General features: G+C 49.2%; 1 protein-coding gene across 1 annotated transcript; it reads right to left on the reverse strand.

The window, feature by feature from the left end:
- Positions 1–11,373: 11,373 nt before the first annotated feature.
- Positions 11,374–13,658, reverse strand: OLIG1 (oligodendrocyte transcription factor 1). Its single transcript, XM_037832468.1, has one exon. The coding sequence runs from the start codon at positions 13,531–13,533 to the stop codon at positions 12,733–12,735; it is 801 nt and encodes a 266-aa protein (XP_037688396.1). The 5' UTR covers positions 13,534–13,658; the 3' UTR covers positions 11,374–12,732.
- Positions 13,659–19,945: the final 6,287 nt, after the last annotated feature.

Here is a 19,945-nt window from a genome sequence, read left to right on the forward strand (position 1 = left end):
TTGAGGTCATAGCGATGTTTTTGCAAGGATGCTCATTACGGTGTGATTTATCGTAGTAAAACAGAGTGGGGGAGGCAAAATGTTCATTTATGGGGAGTTAATTCAACAAATCACGGGACAGTCCTCAGTGGAATCCTACATTAAAATGGTGGTATCGGAGTGTATTTATTGGCTGTCCATGATGTCTTGTTAAACTGATGAAGCACATCACTAAACAGCATGCATAGCTTGGTTCTCATTGGTGTCGTATATTTGAGTATACGTATATATAGGCAGAGAAGAAAATCTGTAACAATATGTACCAGGTGTACTCTGAGTGATGAGATTGCAGATAATTTCTGTTCTTTATTCTTTTCAGAAGTGTCTAGTTTATTTACAGTCAGTGTACGTAATCCTTTTATTACTTCCAAAAAGAAAAATCTTCCTTAAAAACAAACAAACGAAAAACTCGCCCTAGAAGCCAGTTCCGTAGCCTGTCTCTCCCTCTGCCTCTCTTAGCAACCGGCTCCACGGTTTAAATAGTAAGAGAGCCAACCCGTGTCCCTGCCCTAGGGGAGCTGTTTATGATGCCGATGTGGGGCAGCAGGACCAGCACCCCCTCTCTGCAAATCATGTTTCAAAGGCTTCTGACCTTGTTTTAGTTGCTGTGAATCAAGGGAAGTTCATTTGATCTGAAATGGCCAAGTACATTTAACAAATTCTCCTAATGGGGTTCTTTAAAACTTGTTTTTTTTTTTTTTTTTTTTTTTAATTTAAAAATGAATTCAATAGGAAGTGAGATACGGTAGGTCAGTATAGGTTAGAGTGAAATAGTGACACATCCCAAAGTAATTTGGGCAGAGAATAAAAAATATATTTACAGCCTCCCCGCCCCCCCACCCCCCACCCAGAGGAGCTGGGGGAAGGTGCAGAAGTGTTGGACTTCCTCACCTGGACTGGTGTTGATGTTGTCACAAACATTGGGACTGGTGGTTTGATGTGCTGAGCCCTCGATCGTGGGACTTGCCCTTATGAAGCTCGTTACTGCAAAGGAGAGGCTAAACTTGCATATAATTGTGCCTAAGAGTCTCCCCCTGAGTACCTCTTTGTTGCTCAGATGTGGCCCTCTCTCTCTAGCTAAGCCAACTTGGCAGGTGAAATCACTGCCCTCCCCCCTGCATGGGACCTGACACCCAGGGGTGTGAATCTCCCTGGCAATGCAGAATATGACTCCCGGGGATGAATCTGGACCCGGCATCGTGGGACTGAGAATATCTTCTTGACCAAAAGGGGGATGCAAAATGAGACGAAATAGTTTCAGTGGCTGAGAGATTTCAAATGGAGTCGAGGGGTCACTCTGGTGGACATTCTTATGCACTATATAGATAACACCTCTTAGATTTTAATGTATTGGAATAGCTGGAAGCAAATACCTGAAACTACCAAACTCCAATCCAGCAGTCTGGACTCCTGAAGACAATTATATAATAATGTAGATTACCAGGGGTGACAGTGTGATCGTGAAAAACCTTATGGATCACACTCCCTTTATCTAGTGTATGGATGGATGAGTAGAAAAATGGGGATAAAAACTAAATGACAAATAGGGTGGGATGGGGGGATGGTTTGGGTGTTTTTTTTTTTACTTTTATTTTTTATTCTTATTCTTATTCTTTCTGATGTAAGGAAAGTGTTCAGAAATAGATTGTGGTGATGAACACATAACTATATGATCGTACTGTGGACAGTTGATTGTATGCCATGGATGATTGTATGGTATGTGAATATATTTCAATAAAACTGAATTTAAATAAGTAAATAAATAAAATGAATTCAAGCAATCAGAGTGGGGGGTGGGGGGTGGGGGAGGTAGGTGAGAGGGCCATTCCAGCCGAAGCGGCTCCTGGAGGTTTCAGTTTTTCCTGTGTGCCTGAGAATCAGGCATGCCACTCTTAAAAGCCCACGGCAGGCATTTTTCAAATGAATGGGCTGATTTTGGAATCTAAGAGTATCACCGACCACATTTCAGGGCCTTTCAGACAGCAAAGGATGGCTGTCTGCTCCTTTTCTTAATTGAACAATTGCGCCAGGGTTAAGATTTTGGTAGGAGGGGGAGCCATGAAGTGTGGGGCTCACAGTCAGCTGAAAAACAAATACCCATGCGGCATTGGGGTGACGTGGGGCCACGTCCAGAGGCTTGTTAGGCTTTATTTTCAAGTGTGCTATGCTGTGGCAATACCCGGGTCCTTATGAGGAGACACCAGGCGCTTCCAGGCCCAGGGGACCATCTCCAGGACCCTGTGGTGCCAGAGCCACCGCCGCAGACCTGGGCATGAACCACAGGGGCTTCTGCTCAGCGGGGCCGACCATGGGGCCACAGCTCACTCGAGGCCCCCCATCCCACCTTCACTCTTCTCTCGGGGCCAGTTTCCTCCTCTGCTCTCCTTTATCTACCCCAGACCCTTAGCACAGACATGGCACTAAGTAACATCCCCGATAAAGTGCTCGGTAGAACTAACCACTACCACTGAGGCGGCTACTACTGTAACAATGACCAGTTTCAGAGGTTTACTTAAAGAAAGAAAATCAGCTCCTGGCATGTGTGTGTCATCAGTGTTGTGCTCCTTGGAGGTGGGGGGCTGCCAGGCCAGTATCCACAGTAAAGAACTGAAGCCAATGGGAATCTTAGCTCCCAGAGGGGACCCTGCTGCCCACAGCCCGTGCTCCACAGGGAAGGAAGAGAGATGCGCCGTGTGGGCACATCATACAACAGCCAATAATATAGGTCCCAGGTGCTGTGCTGGGGCTTCACATACTTCATTGTATTCCTCCCCATTGTCCTGTGGGGTAAGTGCCACTATGATCCCATTTTACAGATGAGGACACCAAGGCTTAAAGAGCTTAAGTATACATCTGTGCAAGGTTACAGGGAAAGGAAGTGGGGAGCAGGGATCGGATGCCCGCCCAGGCTGTCAGCTGGGGCACTGCACTGTCCCTTCCTCAGCTGGTCACACTCTCCTGGAATCGGCGGGCAGGACTTAGTCTGTTGGAATTAGAACTCTCCCGGTGCCTCGCTGTTATTCCTGTGAGCTAAGTCTGGCACTTGGAGAGCCTCTTTATCCTCTCCCACCCAGCCAAGGGGAGAGGCTGTGGCCTCTTGGGTGATGTGGGAATGGCCCTGGTGAACTGGGGGGTGGAGGGGACTGAAGGCCCATCTCCAGTGACTCCCAAGCCACGTGGGAGTCTAACAAAAACACAGTAGAAATGATCCTGTCTGCCTTTAACATTTTGATATTTTGTCCAACATGCATTTTTGCATTCATTTTTGTTTTTTACCATATTGCATTAAAATAAGAATTATCATGATAACTGAGTTTTGGGTGTTCCCTTAAATTCCGTGTCCAAAGTAAGTGCCTCACCTGCCTCATCCCAGTCCTGGCCCTGCTTGCCTCTCCATGCCCGATTTCCTCCTGAGGCTCAGGTAGCAGAAGGGAAGTCCAGTCTAACTATTTTTGCATGGGGAGATGAGTTCAATTAATCAGGATATTTTTCTGCCTGTGCCCTGTGTCGGCTTTAAAGTTATCATTTAATTAATGGGTCTGAACAAAAACACAATGACTATTTAAAATTCCAACATGGATAAGGCCTTGGTCCTCCCCTCTCTCCCCTCTCTTTCCTCCATCCTTCCTTCCTTTTCTACTTTAACAAGCCTCTCTGTAGAGGAAAATTCCTGGATGCAGGCTGAAACTTGCTTTGGGTGCCACTCTCCTGAGTTTATAATGACCACAGGCAATATTTGGGGAGACCCTGCTCTGCAGCCCCTTAGCAGGCAGGTACTCAAAGCTCAAAGCCCATTTGCTGGGCGAAGGCCTGACTGTCATCCCCTGTGTCTCCGTTGGGCCCAGCCCCAGCACCCCCACCCCCCAACAGCCCTCCTGGCCCGGCCGAGCCCCATTCGGCCGCTGTGTGCACAAGGATGACTCCATCAGTGATTTCATTCACCCGGCCTGGTGTTTATGCCACTTGCCACAAGCGGCTGACATTGTTCAGAGCTGTCCTGAGCTGATGCTTTGCGGCAGAGAATGACATCCCATGGTCCATACAGCTGAAACGTCGTGGCTTCTGAAGAACCCATTGTATCCTCGTCAGTGGGTGGGGAGAGGGAAAACCCTGCTGCCCTCCCGTCTACCGTGGCTTCCACACGGGCTCTGCCCACGGCGCTGGTCCCGGCAGGGTATCGCATCTGACTGTGAAGGACGGAGCCCTCCAGGCTGGGCTCACTCATAGAAGCCTGTTACGGGTTGAACCATGTCCCCCAAAAAGACATGTTCAGGCCCTAACACCCCATCCTGGGTGAGTGAACCCATTTGTAAATGGCAGCTTTGGAGGAGAAGCTATTAGTCAGGGTGAGGCCAAACTGAGTCATGGTGTGGGCTTCAGTCCAATGTGACTGGAGTCCTTATACGCAGAGGGACAGATGGAGAGAGAGATGGCCAGGTGGCTGAGGCTGAGACAGAGTTATGCATGGCCGGCAAGCCACCACCAGGACGCTGCAGACTTCAGAGAAAGCACGATCCTGCCAACACCTGACTTTGAACTCTGGCCTCCAGAACTGTAAATTCCCGCTGTCTAAGCCAACCAGTGCGTGGGAACTTGTCACAGCAGTCCTGGAAAACAGACGAAGCCCCTTGGGACATACCTTTGCGCTCAAGTTAGTGCTATAAGGGGCTGGATTTTAGAAAGCAGTTTTGCTTGTTCTAAAAGGATTTCCACCTGCTACCATTGGATGCTGCCGGGGGCCCTAGTAATGGATTGCAAGAGAAGTGGGAAATAGTTGTGCACACACTGTCACTTTCTTAAGCAACCATCATCAGGATATGTAATAAATACTAAGATTTATGGAGGAACTGTATGCATAACTTTGCAACCCCAGACTAACTGTAGATCTGATCTCAAAGGGCTCCCTGCAGGGGGAGAAAATATGGCATTTAAAAACCCCCTCACCTGGAACTCTTCTATCCACTAATAAAAACTCAGCTTATATATTGTTAAACCACTCAGCCATCCAATTTAATGAATTCTTGTTAAAAAAAATGTATATTACTATTTCAATAGTGCATTTAACCACAGTGTTTTAAGTATTTAGCATTATTCTAACAAGTTTTAATTTTAGTGGTAAAAAAAAAAAAAATTAATGGAGGGCTACTCTTCCAGGCACTGTGCTAACTGGTTTACCCTCACTGCCTCATTTAATTGGTTCACTTTTACTTTTATTGCCCCCATCTCAGAGAGGAGCCCTGAGGCCTCAGGGGTTCCGCTCACACAGTGGAGGCAAGACCCAACTTTAAAGGGGAGAGGAGAATCGGAGGAAGGAGGGAAGGAGGACAGGAGAGGAGACTGGTATCCGTTTGTGCTCAGGAGTTCTCAGGAGCGGAGGACGGGAGGGTGGAGGTGAAATGCACCTTTCCCTGGGCCTGTCTGCCAGCCCTGGCTCACCTTTCCCCCCCACAGTCCCTGGGATGGTTTTGTGACTTGAAGCCAACAGCTCTCCACCCAAGTGCATCTGGGTCTGTGGATGGATATGTGAGGGTGAGACACAGAAGGCATCTTCTGGTGTGCTATGGCTCCCAGGACCACAGATATTACCATCATGAGTGAATTAAAAAATTGTCTGTTGGGACTTTTAAAGACAAAACCCCCTGGTTTCCCCGTCAGGACCTTCCGGCTGATTAACCATTTATTAAACTCTCTCAATCCGCAGGAGCCATTAGCAGCCATCCTTTGAGTGATCCCCTAGTCATCACCTTTAGTTGAAATTGCTTCTAAAGATGGCCATCACTTCCACTAGATTGTACCCTTTTTGTTTTTCAATTGTTGTTATTTTCATCTTTTTATCCCCTAGAGAACCTTTGCTCAGAATACTCGTGCACATAGTGGAGTTCAATAAATATTGTATTATTTCAATAAATAAAATCTAGATGGTTGGTACTGGTAAAACATCTAGATTGAGGTTGGCAAACTTTTCGTGTAAAGAGTCAGAAAATCAATACTTTAAGTTTGGTGAACCAAAATGAAAAAAAAAAAAAAATTGTCTATTAACCAGGATGCCAACAGGGGCAGTTTTTTATTTTCCCCCACCAGTGATGTGTGCACTGGAAATTGCTGGTTTTACCTCCAAACCACGATTTCCTAATCATGACTTCCTAGCCATGGAGCAAAAGGCTGAGAATAACCAGCTCTGCTGAGGGGAGAGCTCTGAGTAAAACCATCCGAAGCAAACAAAACCGCACAACACAACAATCAATACCCCATTGCCTGGTAATCGAGGTAGATACAATGCTATCAAATCATCTCCAAAAGGCCTCTTCACTGATTCTTCACCTGCTCGACTCTATGTTTTAAGATTCAAATTAGGCAACACCTAATGATCGATGCCTGGAAAATGGGCGCTAGCACCCACGGTGGGGTCGGGGACAGGTAAGGTCTTGCAGGCTGGGTGACTTTCACCTTCTGCCCCCACCACAATCCCCGACTACTATCTCGCCCCCATGCTCCCTTGCGGCAGCTGCCACCAGACCTGGAAACTTTAGAAATAACAAACAAAAAGTGGATCCACTGAAATGAGACAGCCAACAGTCAAATGACCAAAAATAGCCATCACATGCTCTCAAGGCATTTTAACTTAAGAAAGAGAAGGAAGCAAGCAAAGAGCCGTGCTAGGGCATGCTGAAAACCTCAGGAGCACATCGACTGCATGTGTTATAAGCAACAGCCAGACCTGGGGGGAAGGGGCATGGTGGGGGTACTGCAACCTTGCCCTGAGAGAGGAGGAGGAGGGAAAAAAGGACACTTCTCTGCATCACAGGGAATGATGATGGATGGGAAGGAAAATGCTCAGTGGCTCTCTCCCTCTTTCTAGACAAAGCCATGTTTCTTTCAGTATCTGGCTTCTAGGACTACCCTTAACTGGCCTCAGCTTCTTTTGTCTTTACCTCTTCATACCTCTGTCTTCTGTTTTCTCATCTGCAAAATGGGGACCATAATATGCCTAGTAATGCAGGTAAAATGCTTAGAATGCTGCCTAGCACCCAATAAGCTCATGGTTAGCTTTTACTGATACCATTATGATTTTTGTTACTGGTGATACTCCTACAATTTCTCCTAGACGTGTTCCTCTTTCCCACCCTGCCTGCACCCAGGTGAGTTGGTTTTTCTCTTTTTCTTTCTTTCTTCTCCTTTTTTTTTTTTTTAAGCCCTACCGATGAGTCTTCATTTGATCTTGTTATTTTGAAGTCTCCTGGTTGTATTACTTCGGCATTCCCTAAGGAGTTTCCCACATCATTTAGCAGCTTCTGGGACACAGAAGCCCTTCTCGATCCCAGGGCTGGGACCAATGGCTGGCACTTTTCCGGGCCCCATGGCTTACCTCTCACTGGTGCTCCAGGTGTGGGGCTTTTGGTCAGGGGTCTCTTCCCATCCCAGGGGTTTGGCAGGCAGCCAGCACTTACTGCCCATGCCCACGAAAAGCACTTGGCAAAAAGATGCCCACGATAGTGAGAAAATCAAGATCCATCCATCAAAACATTCAGGCTCCCCGTGAAAACACTGAGAGGCAGCAACAGAAGAGAACGTCCCTTACCTTCCTCCATAAGACGCGGCTTTCCCTCCCGCCCTGCTGCCCTTGTTTGTCAGCTGTCTACCTGCTCGCTCCTGAAGTTTGCTTTCTGAAGCCCTAATGACAAACATGTAACCATCAGAGTCTCTCTCACAGGGTTTGCTGTGCCGCTGCCACTCCCTGTCACCAATCTGGGCCTCCCCCGGGGCTTGGGGGCAAGGCTGCCAGAGAAACTTCAGGTGACTGCGCCTCAGCCAGGTCAGCCGGCACACCCCGGGCTGAGTAGACTGGCCTGCAGAGGCCAGAGGCTGGAGATTTTCCAGGGGGCAGAATGCATTCAGCTCGGGTCAGGAGCCTCCTGCCAAGACTTCCATTTCCTGGAGATTTCAGTCCCATCAGGACAAACCAAGGAAGCCGCGTTTGCCTCCCCAAAGCAGGCACTGGTCCTCGGCATGGCTGCCCTGACTACCTGGGTGGCCTTGAGCATGTCTTTGACCTTCTTGGGCCTCGTGAGGGGAGGAGGGTGGACAGATGACTTCAAAGGTCCTCTGCCCAGCGGATATTCCGGATATTCCGTGATTCTCAGAGCTAGGACCCTGCTGGCACCTGCGGCCTTTGTCCTGTGCAGAAGCTCACCTGTGTGCCTGCCCCCTGTGGTCATTTTGGAAGACTGAGCAGGAAGGAGAAAAACAGTTCCTTTGTTTCCCATCTAGGAAAGTTTCCCCTCTGATCACCTTGCAGCTTGTAATGTAAGAACTTAGAATAGGCAGGAGTTTTGTCCTTGAGCTCAGGGCCTGTAGCCTGACTACACCGGCAGGAGGCAAAGGGGCAAGTTTTCTGATGGAACTGTTAAGCCCCTATGAGCAGCAAGAATCTGGCTTAATTTCTGATCAGGCATTTCAGCATTTATTCTGGGCTTAGTTAAAACTGACAGAACTGGATCCGCTTTAAGAAATTAATTTGCAGCACCTCCCAAAATAACAAGCCTAGCTCATGAATAGGCCTTGAGAAACACCTTGCTACTGTATTTCCCCACCTTCTGGTTGATAAGATAAACTAGACCTTGCCTGAAAGCAATATTTCAAACAAATTTCTTTACAATGAAAATTTGCTTGAAGAATGTGAATTTGTGGTTCAGAAAAATAGGGCATTTTTTCAGTCTGTTGCTTCATGAGCCTACTGCATTGAGTGCTGAATCCAGTGAATCTCTTTACTGAATATTTATTCAGTGTGGAGAAGAAGGAAGGGGCTTCTTGACTGATCAAGAATGTGCTTCCTGAAGAAAATGCATTTGCCCAGTAGGTGACCCAAATCATCAATTTGACGACTTTTCCTAACCATCACCTTGCTCTTGGCAAGTTTGTATAAAATCCCATGCCAGAAAGAAAAGAGCTTCTCTGGCTGGCTCCCTCTCTGGCCTGTTTGCCTCTACACCACAGAGGCTCCTGGAGGTCTTGCTAGCAGACCAAGGCTGTGAGTATCAACTGCCAACTTGGACCCAGCCTCTCGTGCATAGCCGGGCAGTGAGCAAAGATGAAAACCTCTGAACTAGATGAGCAAGGTTTCTTTTGGCTCAAGATCATTGTTCAAAAGTTGAACTTCGGTAAACTGAAATATTTTCCATGCTTGGGGTGGAAACTTTTCCTTGAAGAGAACACTTACCCTCTCTAAGTTATATGTTTCCCCAGGTTATATTTTCATACCTGGTGTAATCAGTTTCCCTTAGAGGAGAACACCTGTAAATAGACCATCACTACGGGCAGGTAAATCCCATAGTGCATTGTCTCTGCTCTCTGTTTACTGATTGCTCACCTGATCTGCAGCACATATAATAACATAATTTCTCAGGGCCTGGTATATTTTTCCCCTAGGTTCTGTTCACTCTAATCACTGGGACTGCCCGTTGGTGGCTGGCTGGGTGCAGGGAGCTTTTTTGGCACTGCACCACCTGTTTCTTCTCATCTGGCTTCTGAGGCCTAGTGTGCCCTTTCCCAAGGAATCTTCCGGCATCCTCCCTGCTTCCCCAACCCCTGCTTAGACTCGTTCCCTCTGCGGAAAGCCAGCTCCTGTCAAATACAAACTCGGGTGGTCAATTCAGCTAGCTCCTTTGCAGGCATGAACTGGCACTGCAGATTGCAAGATGCAACTCTGCTTTTCAACATGTGTCTGAACCTAAACCTTCTGTCTGTGGAATACATTGACCTCCCATAGACCTATGTTGAAGTGTTTCAACTTTGCGGTATTGACATCATATAGAATTACCGTGTCACTGTTTTCCTACAGCATTCCTGACTGCCCACTGATGTTATTCTTTTTTGGATGCAAATGCCTTATAAGGAGCAAGTCTGCTTGCTTGTCTTGCTTGGCACAATGACCAGCAAGCTGCTACATGCAGGCAGATAACAAATATTTTGAGGATGCCTAAACCAGTCCTGCATATCCTTGCTAAATTCAATCATAATCTTTAGTAGTTCTGGAAAGCACCAGGGATGTGATTTTCTCAGTTAAAAAAAAAAAAAAATCACATATAGTGTGAGCTTGGTCATAGGACCTGGGTGCTATCTCCAGTTTACAACAGAGAAAGGAGGAAAAGCATCTACTACTGCCCACCCCCTTTGCCCCATGGCTTACTTCTCCCTTTAGGGGTGGTTTTAAGAGGGATGGGGGCATCTAGATGATGGAGTTGGGAGGACTGTGAAAGAACAGTTTATTTCTAATCTCCTAGGGGGGAAAAAAAAAAAAAAAGGAAGGGCCTGATTTGATTTTGATTTAGTTGTTGATTTTCAGTTTTCGTTTTGTCCCTTGTCAGGATCCAAGGTAAGCAGGAGCCGGCACTGAATAAAAAGCAGGCCACAATTCAAATTTACTTATTAAAAAAGCCTGTGGCAGTGTCTACAAAGAAAGAAATCCTTTCCTGGAATGGGTTTGGTGGGTAGAGGTACTTTCCTTCATGCCCTCTCCCACCTCCCCTTTGAGGAAAAAAGACACTTAGCTGAGATGGAAGGGAAGGCAATTTCCTTCTTTCTGGACTCCCCTCTTTACATGTTCCCAAAGTGAATGCTCATTTTCCCTAAATTTATAAACACCTCAGATAAACCTGTGTGCATAAAATTGATCAAGTCACCTCACCTGGATTTCGTTTCATTTTCCTCAGGTTAAGGAGACACTACTTCTCCTGTACCATGACCTTATCTTTAAACAGTGGATAGGTTTAATTAACAACAATGAAATGTTTGCAAAATGTAAACTATTAAATACTGCATGTGAGCTAGTCAACATCCCAGATTCCTCTTAACATCACCAATCTGACAGGAGAGCTTTCTTCACCTCTTAGGAGAATTAAATGATGTCCAAGTTCATAATTTCAAGGAGGAAAATCTCCTAGCAGTACAATATTGTTGATGCTTTTGCCCACTAAGATTTTTTAAAAAAAGGTGGATTTCTAAGAAAGATGTTAAGATCTAAAATAATTTCATGATAAATGAAATTATCATTTATCCATTAACCCATTTTGCAGGGAAGGAAATTGTAGCTGGAAGAGATGGCTCCCCAAGCTTGGCTAAGAAATACTCCCTGCAATTGCTTCTCTCCCTTCTCTTACCCACCCACCCAAAGTCTCTTACATTTCTTGATCTTAACTAGAGTCGCCTGTTGATTGAATGATTTTACCAGTTGGGAGGTCAAGTTTTTAAATCTTGAATCCCAGTCATTTAACTTCCCAAGGTTCTGAATCCGTCAGGGTACAGGGACACTTTTATTAACAGAACAGAAGAAAAATATAAAGGTCTTTAAATGTTTTATTTTCTTGATTCCGTACAGCACAACGAAATAAAGTTAGAAATAAAATTAAATGCCAGTTAAATTCGGCTACTACCACCAACAAAAAAACCTTAGACAAAGACCAAAGCAAGCTGCTGAACGATCATAAAATAGCCTTGAGTAAAATAATCTGTTAACGTCTGCAGCAAGTCAAGACCGGTGCTTCGTGCAGTGCTTCGACTGGCAAAGCCGCGAGAAGGAAGACCTGCCGGGCGCGACCGTTACGCACCAGGCCCGGGAAGGCCCCGCGCTGGAAAGCGCCACCGCGGGGGAATCAGCCGGGCCGTGGCGGTTTGCAGCACCCAAGTCCTCCGCGTCTTCTTTTAACGAAATAGATTGTTAATTAGAGATCGTGCTTTCTGACTAGGTGGCCACTGAGAAACGCCTGAGCATCCACTTTAACGTGGTTACATTGGGAACACCGTTTGCGTGAAAGGTGGTTGGTTTTTGTTTTGAAAAAGCAAGCTCAGGGGGGCGGTTACGCTACTTTAGGGGTGGGGGTGGTGGTGAAGACAAAACCGTGAATCTCGAGTTCTAAGCTGACTTTCTAAGAAGACCCCGGGATTAAATAGCGAACAATTTCAACAAAACTCCTGGTTGTGCGATTCTCAAAAATAGCACTCTAACAGCCAGGTACAAAAGCAGATCGACTTCCCGCGCAGCGCCCCCAACCACCCGGGAACTGCACGCGCCCTCGTCCGCGGCACAGCGATGCCAACAGTCTGGCCGCGACGCCCCTGACCGTCTGCACCGACTAACTGGTCAGACAGCCTCCCTTTGACGGGGCTTGACCGTGAGAACAAAGGCGCCTGTTGCCTCTGGCCACGGACAAGAAAAAGAAACCCCTTCCGAGAACAAATGCCCCTGATCCTGGCTCGGCTGGTGTAACCCCTGCGAGCGGACGCGCTAAACCTCCGCGAGGATCGCGATCGGGGCTGACCTCTCATCCCACCCAGGTTAAGTAAAGCCACTCGCCCAGTGCCCTAAAATTCACACCACTCCCGCGGAGCGCAGAACTCCAGGGACCCGAAAAATCATGAGCGGAGTGGGGGTGAGGGGCGCGCACTTCCTGCCCAAAGCAGCTGGAATCGACTCAGAACCGCAACCAGCCCTGACGCTCCGTCGAACATCCGCTCCAGTCCCTTGAATTTCCGGGGTGGGTGTGGGTGGGGGGTGGGGTTCTCGACTGTGTGTTCCTCCCTGCGAGAAGGTTCGAAATACGCTCGGTACTCATCCCGTCTCTCCCAGCCGCAGGGCGCACGGAAAAACCGGGCGACGAGAGGCCCAGCCAGGGGCGCGCTGCGGGCTCGGGCCGGCCCTCACTTGGAGAACTGCGCCTGCACGGCGGCCAAGCCCAGGCCGGCCGGGACGAGGTGCGGGAACTTGCAGACTGCGCAGGTGCAGAGGCCGGGGCCGCCCGCGCCGCCGGCGGCGCCACCGCCGGGGAGCGTGAACTGGCCGCACGGCGGCTCATCGAGCGTCAGCGACAGGTACTTGGCGGGGCGCAGCGCGTCGGGGGGCCCCACGGCGCCGGGCGCCAGGAGTACGGAGCCGGGCGCGGCGGCCAGCAGGGGCAGGCCGGCCAGCAGCAGGCGCGGCGCTGCGGGCCCGGTTCCCTCGCCGAGCGCACGGCGCAGCTCCTGCAGCGAGCTGCCCAGCAGAAGGATGTAGTTGCGGGCGAGCAGCAGCGTGGCGATCTTGGAGAGCTTGCGACCTGGAGCACCCTGGCAGTGCGCCGCCGAGTAGGGCAGGATGACCTCGCGCAGGGCGTCCATGGCCAGGTTCAGGTCCTGCATGCGTTTCCGCTCGCGGCTGTTGATCTTGCGCCGCAGCTGCTGCTGCTGCTCCTCCTTGGCGTCCGCCCGGGAGCCGCCGCCAGCGTGCGCGCCCGCTACGGGCCCTGCGCCCGGAGGCTCGGCTGGCACCTCCGGCTTTTCGCGCGCCGCCTTGGGGACGAGGGTGGCCGTCGTGGAGGAGGAAGAAGAGGAGGAGGAAGGCGGTTGCCGGTAGCCCACCAGCTCGTACAGGGAGGTCCCGAGCTGCGAGTCTCCGGGCCTCTGTGGCCGCAACATAGTCGCGGGGGCCGCGTTCAGGCGCGCCTGGGAAACCGCATAGTACATCTGGGGGGCGGTGGGGGCGGCCGAGGGCGCCCTGCAGGAACGCCCCGGGGTGGGCCTGACCGCAGGCCGCCCCTCCCCGCCAACCTGCGCGTGGGGAGCAGAAAGCCGGGTAGCAGTCAGCGCCGGACCCCTTTAAACCCGGCTTGGGAGCCTACGGCGCCGCGGGCGGCGGGGTGCAGCCAATGGGGGCGTGAGGCCCGGCGCAGGCGCGCTCTGATTGGCCGCCCGGCGCGGAGGTGCTGCTGGCACCGCTCAAGGAGGTTATTGTGAGCGCCGGTGCGAGTGTCTCCGTGGCCAGGGGGCCGCACAGGACGAGCCCCGAGAAAGAGGGGCCGGAGGCAGGGCTGAGAGGGCGCCTTTTGGGAAGACACGCGGCGGTTCGTGGAGGGCTGGTTGCATTGCCATCCTCCAACTCCAGGTTCTCCTTTTTTATATTATCGTCTTTGTAGAATCGTGCAGGTCCTGAAAACTAAATTTCGGGGCACATCGACCAGTAGCATTACAAGCGTTCCTTCCTGTCACCCCTCCTCCATCCCTCTGATGGAAAGGTCTTTAGGGACTAAGGAATCTCTGGGGTTGGTTCTCTCTGCTCCCCCAAAAGGGACGCCTGTTAATGATTTCATGACTTGACTTTTGCCAGTGCAGGAACTGGCGCTTACCAGAACATTCAAGCATGCACAGACACTTGTATCTATTGATCGTGGAACTTGAATCTTTCCCTCCCCAAAAGAGAAAAACATAACTTGGTGGTTGCTCTGGAAGTTTTCTAGTCGAGAACATCAAGGCATATGTCTGCAGCTTGGCATCAGAGCATGGCAAAATGCCCCAGGGAAGAGGGCCTTTTGGTATCTAAACCTTTGAGTTGTGCTGTTTCATAGGTAGTCACTTGTCACATGTGACTATTTAAATTTAAGTTAATCAAAATAAAATGAAGTTCCAATTTCAGTTCCCCAGCTGTATTATCCTCGCTCAGTCACCATAGGTGGTTAGTGGCTGTCAAGTGGGACAGAGCAGATATAGAACATTTCCATCGTTGCAGAGAGTTCTATTGGATAGCACTGATACAGAACCAGAAAGGAAATGAGCTTTTTCTGCCTTGGTCCCTGTTCCGGTTTGCTAATGCTACCATTATGCAAAACACCAGAAATTGATTGGCTTTTATAAAGGGGGTTTATTAGGTTACAAATTTACAGTTCAAAGGCCATAAGTATGTCCAAACTAAGACATCAAAACGAGAACATTTTCACTGAAGAATGGCTGATGGCATCTGGAGCACCTCTGTCAGCTGGGAAGGCACATGGCTGGCACTTGCTGGTCCTTTGCTCCTGGGTTGTGTTTCAAAATGGCTTTCTGCAAAATGTCTCGGCTTTTGTCTTAGCTCCTCCCTCTCAGCTCCCGTTGTCATTGCTTCTTTTTCCCAGGACATTTCTCTCTAAGCTTCTAGGGGTCCTCTCTTAACTTCTTCCAGGCAAACTCTGGGCTTCATCTCTTAGCTTAGCATCTCCAAACGTCCTGTCCTCATCTCCAGTCATCTCCAAGCATCAGCTTCTGTGTTGGCTCTTGAGCTTTCTTAAGTACTCCAGTGAACTAATCACGACCCACCTGGAATGAGTGGGGTCACATCTCCATGGAAATAATTTAATCAAGGTTCTCACCCACAATTGGGTGAGTCACATCTCCATGGAAACAATCAAAAGGTTCCACCCAACAAGATTGGGTTAAAAGATTATGGCTCTTCTGGGGTCCATAACAGTTTCAAACCGGCACAGTCCCCTTTGGTGAGAGAAGAGGGACCCTGTTGAAGGGCCTGCCTGCCATGTGAATGGATCATGGTTCTAGACATCCATCAGCCATGCCTGCTTATTTCAGGGCTGCTCTGCTTCTCTTTGACTTCCACGAATATTTGCCCTGTGGGCTCACACTGATCTCTGCTTCTGACCTCCAACTGCACCTGTAATATCCTGCCTGCACTCAAGTTTGGCTCCAACCTTACTTTCTTCTCGAGGTCTCAGTGATTTCTCATCAGAGATCTTCCTCTCCCATCAGGCTAGGCTAACCAGGTACAGCATTTCTCCATATTGTAGGCTGTCTTATGTGGCCATTGTCTCTGCCTTCAGCCGTGATTGTCTTGAGGGTGGGGACCACCTATTCATTTCTAGTGTGTGCAGGGGTGACTGAAATCTCCAGTAGCTCCCAGGCTTATCCCTTAAAATAGGTCAACACTTCATGGTGCTCTCATCCAAGAGCCCCCTTTTCCTATAAGTTGGATAGAGAGGAAAGGACCCTGGTAGGACCCCCCAGTCCCTCAGTGAGGCCTGACCTGTCTTGGTGGGTGGGGGGCTCGCTTAGGGAGAGAGAAGGGGGCCTGGACAGGAAGGAGCTGGTCCCAGAGCAGACCTCTACTGGGGAGAGACCATGGAGATGGCTTCAGAAGTTTCAAGCAGCTTAATTTTAACATCTCACTCATCATTTCACCTTTTTAAAAAGTGTTCTGCTTTTCAAAGCATTTTATGGACATGTTTTCATTGGGTTCTCCTATGAACCCTGGGAGCTGAGCATTTTTATTCATGCTGTACATGATGAAGCTGGGGTTCCTAGAAGGTACTGGATTGCTGGGGTGGACAGGAAAAGCAGAGCTGCAGGGTAAGCAGCCAGCTTCCTGGAGGCAGAGGAGGGGCCCCCAAGGGGAGGTTGGGGACTAGGTGAAAGGATGGGGGCCAGCCTAGTGTATGTGTTGACAGTTGGTGGGGTCCAGCCACATCCCTGAAGAGAGGCTTCACCTGGACCCCATCCAGGAACCCTGCCCCAGCCCCTCGGGCACTCCCCCACCCTGGCCCTCAGAACCCCTCTGCCCCGGGGCTGTGGTGCCAGGTTGGGATGGGCCCCAGAGACCTCCCCCTCAGGCTTCCTCCTCTGCCCACAACCTAGGCGGGACCCTGGGGCCTCATCCTGCCAGCAGGGAGAGGAAGTGAGTGAGGGAGACAGAAATCTAAACAGCACCCTCCCTGGGTCCCATCCGCAGGAAGGGGTACCCAGGAACCTGAGAGGTTCACGTGCACACTGCTCTCCCCCACCCAAAGCAGTGCCTCCTTATCGTGGTGTGTCCCCAAGGATTCCCTTGAGCCCCTGACCTCCCCCCATCTCCTCCTTCTTGGGGAAGGGGGGCTCTCGGAGAGGACTGAGGTACCTTCAGAGTCCCCAGGGCGTGATTAGAGTTGGGCCCATGAGCCACCTGGCTGGGAGGACAGTGAGAAGTTGAGGGTGGAGAGTTCTGGGGTGGGGGTAGAGGAGCCCACTGGGGATCTGTTCCTGAGTGGGGGCTGTGGAGAGCATCTCAGAAGCTGGAAAAAGTCTGGCTGCTGGAAGCTGAGTGGACCCCTGGTTGGCGGCTCTGCCACATATTAGCCACATGCATCTGAGCCTCAGTTCCCCATCTATAGAATAGGGGGTACATATATTCTCTCTCTCAAGGCTTAACCCACGTGAGTCACCTCACAGTGTCTGACACGTGTTGGCCTAAACCAAAGACCCCCCTGTCCTGCTTATCCCCATCCTCCCCCGCCATATGGCCAAGGACACCATTGGCCAGACACGCTCGTCAGTGTGTATTTTGTGCCCCTGATCGAGGCCCTAGGAGAGGGCTCTGGGTGGCTGTGTGGAACCAGCACGGGCACTGGCTTTGGTGCTCATTGAAGCTGGTGACTTGGATGGCCCCTGTGCCAGGCCGGAGCTCCAGCAGCCTGCAAAGCGTGACAGCTGATGAGGGCCAGAGCATCCTTCTGGCCGCTGGCAGGGGCCCGGGGGCTGACTTGAGGGGAGGCAGCTGCTGTGGCCTCCCGCCTTCGGGCATACTTGTGGAGCTCCCTGCGTCCGCCATAACAACCACTCTTGTGTTTGCCTAAAGGGGCTTGTGTGTCTGTCTGCTGGTGATTCCTTTCACCCCGAGGAGGTGTGGGTTTCAGGCTTCCTTTTTCTTGTATTGAAACCTAAAGTGTCTCCCGACCATTTCCCCAACCCCACCACCCACCGCTTGCTTTGGGCCAAGAAGCTTGAATGTTTGAAATGGCAGACAATGGGGCTGGAAGCCTCGGTAAGTATGTGAGGCCAAACATGTGGTTTGGATGCAACCCCGTCCACCGTCCTCTCTAAGCACAAAGCAGGCTGCCCCTTTGCAAAGCCTCCCCACTCCTTGAAGCCCCCATCATCCCCCAAGAGAAGAAAACGACTTTGCTGCAACATGCTGTTACAACTGGCTGGAGCTTAGATCTGTAATGAAATAACGCTGCCCACTTTTTAAAGTGATACTTTCTTCCAGAAAGGTCAGAATTCTTGGGAAAGTTTAAATTACGCAAGAGATGTTGAGCTGCACACCATATCCAATGTTTGTCCTATTTTAGGTTCCCATCCATCCAAATGGAACTCCGCCTGGAACAGAAGAGGCAGGCTGCTGGGAGGATGCCATGGAGAGAGGGATACTTGCTGGGGGTCTCCTTTCTAGGTGGAGGGGATTTAGTGCTAGAGAGAGAAAATGAGAAAGGGAAGTTGATTACCCCTTGATAAGTATCCTGGAATGGAGAGGAACCCCTTTGAGACAGTAAATCTTCTCTTACCTGGGGCCACTTCACCAGAATCTGAGTCACTCTTACAACCAGTTCAGGTTAAAATCAAGATCCCTGCTGGGAAAATTGGAAAAAACATGAGTTTTGTTCATTTTCAAAAGGAAGGGCAGACCAATCAAGTTGTTATGAACCGGTACGATGTTCTTTGTTGTTTACACCATGGTTTAAAATCTATGTAAACCAGTTGTGTTCATTTCCCGTGGGAAAGGGCATAGAAAGTAATGCAGTGTTTTCTGTTCCGATGAAAACTCGAAAGACTATCAAATGTAGTAGATGCTTTCTTCAAGTGTTATGGGGGTGGGGGCGGTATTTTATTTTATTTTCAGTAAACATTTGAACCTGATTTTATTAGAGTAAAATTAACTACTAAAAATTATTTGAGTCCAAATCTTGTGACAATTTTTGTGGAAGAAAGTTAAAAGGAAAAAAAGTGGGGAAAGAGTTTAGATGGCATCTGTGTATTTTTTCATATTCCTTGTAATTGCAAAAGTTTGATTTGGCTATTGCTGACAGAGCTCAAACAGATGGGCGTATGGATAATTTTGTTCAAACTCAGGGTTATGAACTGGTACGATGTTCTTTGTTGTTTACAGCATGGTTTAAAATCTATGTAAACCAGTTGTGTTCATTTCCAGTGGGAAAGGGCATAGAAGTAGAATTTTCCACTGCTTCGATGAGCACCCAAATATTGCCATTCTGTGTGTCATGGTAGCTCTATAAAATCCACTTCAATACCACTCACCATATATTGAAAAAGACAACTTTTTAAAAATACTTCAAATAATCATCCTGAAAAGCATTATAAAAAGAGAATTACATCTTTTTGTTTTAAAGATGATCGACACGGTTTCTGCCACTTCAAAACTGAACAGCAGCTCGGCAGCATTTGAGGCGGAAAAGTGGACTGTTAGGAGAAGAACTGTGAATTAAGATCTGTATATTATTAGCACATGCAACTTGATGTCTGAAGGGTTGGTGTGGGATTGAACAAAAATATTCTTTGCACCTCCCCAAAGTCAGTAGCTGAAGCCAAATGCTCCAAAGGCTTACACTGATACAATAAAAAGAGACAATTTGCTTGGAAGGCTGTGGCTAATTTATAACACAATGTCCAATGTCATGGTTAGTGTTGTTGCAAAAAATTTGGCAGTTTAACCCAGAGTCTCAGGCAGCCTGAAAAGATGTGATTCTGGCTGCAGCATCTCTAGCTTGCTGGATGCTCCAAATGGTTCAAACAAGCCCTTTCATAGAGACGCAGGGCCAAGTGTACTCAAAGGAATGAGGCGAAACAAAGGTGGCTCTGAAGTCATTTCCCCGCACTGGGTCCAGCCATCCGGTTTCTCTCTTTCCCCATTGAACGGGCAGAATGCGACAGGAAGAGGCTGGGTGAAAGAGAACAAACAGGCCGAATGTGTTTGGGGAGAGAATGGAGAGCGGCTGGGGCACTGAGCTGCTAAACTTTCATTTGAGGTTTTCAGAAAGCAGTGAATGATGAATTATAGAAACCTGAAAGGTAATAAAATATGGGTCACTGAAGCGCTGAGGCTAAGTTCCTAAAACACCTGCAGATGCAGGAGGTTATGGAAGTCAGCACGGCTGTGCCTTTGGCCAGCAGACACCCTGGCCAGGGCACAGAAGGGGCCTGTTCCCGGCTCACCTGTTGTTTCCCGTTGGCTTGCGGTCCTTCCTGGTCTGTAAGAGCCAGCGGCTGGGTCTGACTCCAGATTAGACCACCAGGAAGAAAGAAAGATGGTGGGAAGTCTTTCCCGGGTGCAGCTAAGGAGAACCGGAGC

This window comes from Choloepus didactylus, chromosome 1, assembly GCF_015220235.1.
Source record: "Choloepus didactylus isolate mChoDid1 chromosome 1, mChoDid1.pri, whole genome shotgun sequence".
Taxonomy (NCBI): Eukaryota; Metazoa; Chordata; class Mammalia; order Pilosa; family Megalonychidae; genus Choloepus; species Choloepus didactylus.